The 6,000-nt window shown below is 32.9% G+C and overlaps 1 protein-coding gene across 2 annotated transcripts in view; it reads right to left on the bottom strand.

The window, feature by feature from the left end:
- Nucleotides 1-509: 509 nt before the first annotated feature.
- LOC124534043 (lachesin-like) overlaps nucleotides 510-6,000 on the bottom strand; it is a 107,038-nt gene continuing 101,547 nt past the window's right edge. For both annotated transcript variants that reach the window (XM_047109683.1, XM_047109693.1), the window contains exons 8-9: nucleotides 4,342-4,512; nucleotides 510-2,293 (exon numbers count right to left, since the gene is read on the bottom strand). In XM_047109683.1, coding sequence (XP_046965639.1) covers nucleotides 2,049-2,293; nucleotides 4,342-4,512 — 416 coding nt within the window. In that variant the 3' untranslated portion in view covers nucleotides 510-2,048. The remainder of the gene's footprint in view (nucleotides 2,294-4,341; nucleotides 4,513-6,000) is intronic.

The raw sequence follows: 6,000 nt of genomic DNA, 5'->3' as shown, positions 1-6,000 counted from the left end.
TCTAAATCGACCACAGTTCCATCGGATTATAGGAGAGAGGAATGAAGAGTGCTCCTATATACACACACTTGTGAACTATAATATGTCATACATTGGCAAAAAATCCTTGAAATTAGCCATCGCCGAAATCTCTCAGACCGAGATTATTGTCATACCTTTTCTAAAATAAGAAATGATTAAAAAATTAAAAAAATTATAATATTAGTAACTAGCGATTCCCCCCCCCCGGTATTGCCCGGGTGCAATGATATGACATCGCATTAGAAACTTCTAAAATTAGCAGTATTTTTTTTCCAAATTGTGCTTGTATGATATACAAAAACCTTCCTCTCGAATCACTCTATATATTAAGAAAAACGCATCCAAATCCGTTTCGTAATTTTAAAGATCTAAGCATATACAGGAACACACAATGGTAAGCGACTTTGTTTTCTACTATGTAATGATAAGGCCGTTTTTGATATAACTATTTGGTAAATAAAACAACCCTTTTAGGTATGTATGTTTATAATGGTTTGTAGGCAATATTATACATTCATTATAAGACTGTACGTAGACACTGGCAGCAAAGGTACATGTTGTTTACGTCAACTAAACGGAACAATAATTATTAATCAACAAATAAAAATTCGTTCTGACATTCCCTAAGCTTAACTAATGGCTATATTTAATTACATTTACAATAGCTTATAAATGGTGGTTCATAAATTCAACAATATTATGTTTAACAATTATTATTGTATATCTTATATTTTATAGCTTTTCAATATACATTAATACTATAAGTATGATAATCTGATTACTATATATATTTTATACATATACATTTTACAAAAAAAGCTATATATAATTCCATAGAAAGCTACTCATTTATAAGTTTAACGTAACGTATATACAAATATATTTTTTATTTTATTTTTTGTAATTTTAAATCAATGTATATATTTTTTCTATTAAACAGCATTGTGATTATTTCTAGCTTCAATACACTCAATTTTAAATCTCAAATGAATCTATTAGAACAGCTAAATTAAGATAAAATATCAAATTGCATATTCTTTAAATATGAAGTAGTATAAAGTCGTTACATTATGACGGCGAAGTAGTAAGTATATTGAGGAGCTAAGTGGTACACTTTATATATTTTACATGGGCTGATTTAATTGTTATTATCGCTTGACAATATCACATGTATCTGTTTCCGGGAAGTATAAATACAGCTAACTTATAATAAATCTAGCGAAAATGTCAACTTCCTAAATATTGTCAATCCTTTTACTACATATCTTTTTTTATATTTTTTATTAAAACAAATGTATGTATATATAGTAATAGTATAAATAGTATAAATAGTAGTAGTAATGAAGTTAGGCAAGGGTATTAATAAACAAAATATCATATTAATGAAGTATCTAACATTCGCGTAAATGTGAACGCTTCTTTATAAGTTTTTTGACAGTTCACAATCTCGCCAAATTTATTATAATCGTTGATATTTATAACTACCCGGTGACATATCTAAGCATATACAACGATTATTATTTAGCTGGGATCTCTATACACGGTCACATCACATATCCACAGTTTAATTGTCACTATAAGTTCATATAAAACATAGCAACACTGATGTACATCTGTGAGGTAATCTCCAACTATCTGGTCCTTGTTTTCCGTAAGTTATACAATTAAATCCTAACGAGTTTGCTCTTGTTAAATATGAAATCGGACAAATATAAATAACAATTCACAAAAGCGATTTCATATCCAACCGTATAGAGTGGGAAGACGCGGTAATGAGAAAATCATGTTTAAAACTTGGAAGAACGATAGATTCGTGATATACCACGAGGTACTCTTGCATATGATCTCTTGGTAGTCTTGCCATGCTTTCTCTTTTTCCCGGACAGTGCCATCGAAATTCGTGGTGAAATATTTGTTAAATCAAATTATCCGGGCTCGATGTAAATTTATATAACCTGTATTTATTACAATAATTCTAATTCGTCGCTACCTGTACGTTGTACGTTATCCGTTTTAATTTTTCGTGGTTACCCTACAAAGGAGAAAGTTTGGCCCATGGCGTAGACTAGGGCTGATATTAAAAAGATTGCGTACGGCGTGGTCCGGGACGCGGCGGCGGAGGGCGGCCCTCCTCCTCCAAGGAAGCCTGCGTCCTCCGTACGCCCGCCCTCTCGGAGTGACCCTTGAAGACTGGATCGGACGTCATTCGTCTCTTCTAGATCTGAATCGCGATCATCGTCTGGTCGGTTCTTGCGATAGGGCAACTCCATTTCTGTTGCGAATAAGATTCAAATTAAAACTTTTATCATAAATACATACATACATAGTAAAGTTAACTTGTTTTAACAGTTATTATTTTTTTATTGTAAATAGATAGGCAAGTGGTCACCCACATGCTTAGATATTGGTACTATAAGAAATATTTAGACTTCCTTCCATCCTTGGAGATAGCTAGCCCGTCTGGGTACAACCTTTTCATCAGATATTCTATTACCAAACAACAGTACCCAGCATTGTCGAGTTCCACTTCTCCGGAAAAGTGAGACAGTGTATCTACAGGAATAAGGAATATAACATCTTACTTCCCAAGGCAGGTGACTTGCGACGTAAGGAGAGGATAATATTTCTTATAGCGCAATCATCTATTACAACTTACCATCGGTGGAACACATGCTCGTTCTCCTACCAATATCATATAAAAAAGCATTCGGGACTTAGATGTTGTTTTTTATACCTGAATACAACGAATCATTCGTTTTTTAATATTAAAATACTATTAAAACACTACTAAATATTACTGTTTGGCAGTGAATTACTTCTTTTATTGTGATATCGAGATATACAATATATTTTGGAAATCAAATTTAGTCTTATATAGCTTGTAAACCAAAATTTCAATAGTAATTTTGATATTCGGATTAACACAATTCATTACTTTGCGGTGTTTAATTTATAGTAACATATTCCTGATTTATTAGTTAGCCTAGTGTTTAGTCTGTGTACTAATAATATGATATATAACAAGTAAAACCACCAGCAAATGTCTGTCGTGCTTATGTACTAAACCTTTGTCAAAAATACGATGCATTTTCTTGTATAAGTTTGATGTATATTGGTTTAAAAGTACTTCAAATGTCCTATCAATGAAAAACTTTCTTAGTATATTTCGTATGGACGACAATATAATAATTTGGTATCAGCGAGCTGATATGTTAGTGCCCACTTATGGTAAGTCTTACGCTGCCAATGTATATGGGAAATTGTGAGCACCATTACCCATTGAAGAACTAATCACCATCCCTTATAACTCCAATGCGCTACCATCCTTAAGAATTAAGTAGTCCCTTATGTAACTAGTAACACTGGCTGACTTATACTTCAAATATGGAATATAACACGATGAGAGATGATAAAAATATCGTTTTAAAATTAAAATAATATGTCAAATTATAATATAAAAAATAAATAAAAAGTACTTTAGTTCTATGCTAGAATTATTTCAAATTTATTTATTTATTTAATGCCACACTGTATACATATCATTACATGATTGTGTCACAATTCGATATAACAGCACTTTTAAAAAAAACAAATTTAAAATATCTATCCACGTTTTTCTTTTTTTTTAATGTCATTTTAGGAACTGAGTTAATAAGATGAGTATGTAGTTCTCGTAGGGCTACCTTATACATTACAAAACTAAACTATGATTAACTTAAAACTAATTAATTCTATGATCGAAATGATTATACATCTTTTTTGCTGCTGCATCTATCCATGTTATAATATAATACTAAATTGTATATGATATATTCCAAGTAACATTATTGTGAGTTCACTCAGGCTGCAACAAAACAAATCCAGTCTGTCTGCTATCACATTGAAATTAAATGTGAGGATAGTGTTAAGGACAGCAGTGATAATACCACGAGTCCGTTTACTACCCACATTATTTAGGTAGGCTTTCACAGGCATTACAAATCGTCATTTTTCAAAACTCAATCAAGTGAAGATACCATCTCAGGATCTCGAATCAGGAGCAATTGATATTAATTGAGTATTAATAAATAAATATGAGACAACATCACATACATTACTCTGATCCCAATGTAAGTAGCTAAAGCACTTGTGTTATGGAAAATCAGAAGTAACGAAGGTACCACAAACACTCAGACCCAAGACAACATAGAAAACTAATGATAATCTATATCGACTCGGCCGGGAATCGACCCGGGACCTCGGAGTGGCGTACCCTTGAAAACCGGTGTACACACCACTCGACCACGGAGGTCGTCAAATATATTAAATAAAATAACTCACCATACAATCTGATATTCCCCTCAGCATCTCCAATGGAGTTCTTCGATATGCACTTGTATCCGCCGAGATCCGTGCCCTGTATGTTCCTGATCACGAGCCGCATTTGTACGCTGTACGCAGAACTGTTGATCTCGCTCATGTGGTACTTGTCGTTTGATATTATCATTTCACCTGTGAGAAACATTTGATCCAATCAATTAAGTAAACATAATATTCAAAAATAAAAAAATGTTTTTTCTGTCTGTCGCACCTTCACGACCAATTCGCTGAAACAAATTTGACTAATTATGATATGAAGCAAGCAAGAGTCGAGATAGCCTAGTGGTTAGAACGCGTGCATCTTAACCGATGATTGCGGGTTCAAACCCAGGCAAGCACCGCTGATTCATGTGCTTAATTTGTCTTTATAATTCATCTCGTGCTCAGCGGTGAAGGAAAACATCGTGGGGAAACCTGCATGTGATAAATTTCATAGAAATTCTGCCACATGTGTATTCCACCAACCCGCATTGGAACAGCGTGGTCCACCACGCTGTTCCAATGCGAATATAATATATATGTTCCAAACCTTCTCCTCAAAGGGAGAGGAGGCCTTTAGCCCAGCCGTGGGAATTTACAGGCCGTTGTTGTTGATGATGATATGAAGCAAACTTGAATTCCAAGAATGGACATAGGCTACTTTTTTACCTAACACATGACAACTAACAACCTACCGCAAAGCCGAGGGCGACCACTAGTGTGTGCCTACTGTGTGTGTTTACTAATGGGTCGCTCGCGAAAGTTCGCGTTTATTCAAAATATTTTTCAGAATTTCAAAACTTGTGATGTTGTTTTGGTATCGTTTATTTGTAAACTGCAAGTTCATATACATCTACACTTGTTGACAAAACGATGAAACATTTACTAGTAATTAAATAGAAGTTTTTAATATCAAGTAGAGTACATTAGTTGCGTCGGAATTGGAGTCTTTTGATGTTTTTTTTTTTTCTTTTACAGCTGTAAGTGGTCAGTATTTTATTCCTTTATTTAAATAGTAAAAATTAATTAAATTGTAAACAAGGATCTTCTTTATTTATCTGCACAACTACGGCTCTTCAAAATAACACAATAACTGATTGTATATGTGCATTGTGCAGGTTCGTCTCATAATCACCGGGACAAAAATCAAGATGGTATATTGTTTTGTAAAAAATATGTCCAAATAACGTGGGGCTATCACCAGTTCGGAACATGATTAAGAAAGAAAGAAAGAAGACTAAGAAAAATCTTAAATACATTCAGTAATTATTGTTATTTATATTATAAATCTCTGTCTGTTACGTTTTCACGATTTAAATACTAAATCTATTTCGATTAAATTAGTTTTTACTTTCTTTTTCAATTCAACCTTTTAAGGGAGTGGAGTTGGGGATGAAGGATTGTATGCAAGGTCTTCAATTTTGAAGTCAAAAATGTGCAAATTGGTAAGCTATTAAAGAAGGTTTCAAGACACATTACGATAATAGCATTTTGACTATAGGATGTATAATACAGTCCTAGTTGCCCCACTTTGTCAAGATAAATTATTTAACACTAATATATAAGTTTTAGAAAATTATTTTGGCAAATATTGAAGACATAAAGTATATAACTAAAATTTAAACGAAAATAAATTCAAAT

The sequence above is a fragment of the Vanessa cardui genome, chromosome 1 (genome assembly GCF_905220365.1).
Source record: "Vanessa cardui chromosome 1, ilVanCard2.1, whole genome shotgun sequence".
Classification (NCBI taxonomy): Eukaryota; Metazoa; Arthropoda; class Insecta; order Lepidoptera; family Nymphalidae; genus Vanessa; species Vanessa cardui.
This window is presented reverse-complemented; position numbering and strand designations above follow the sequence as displayed.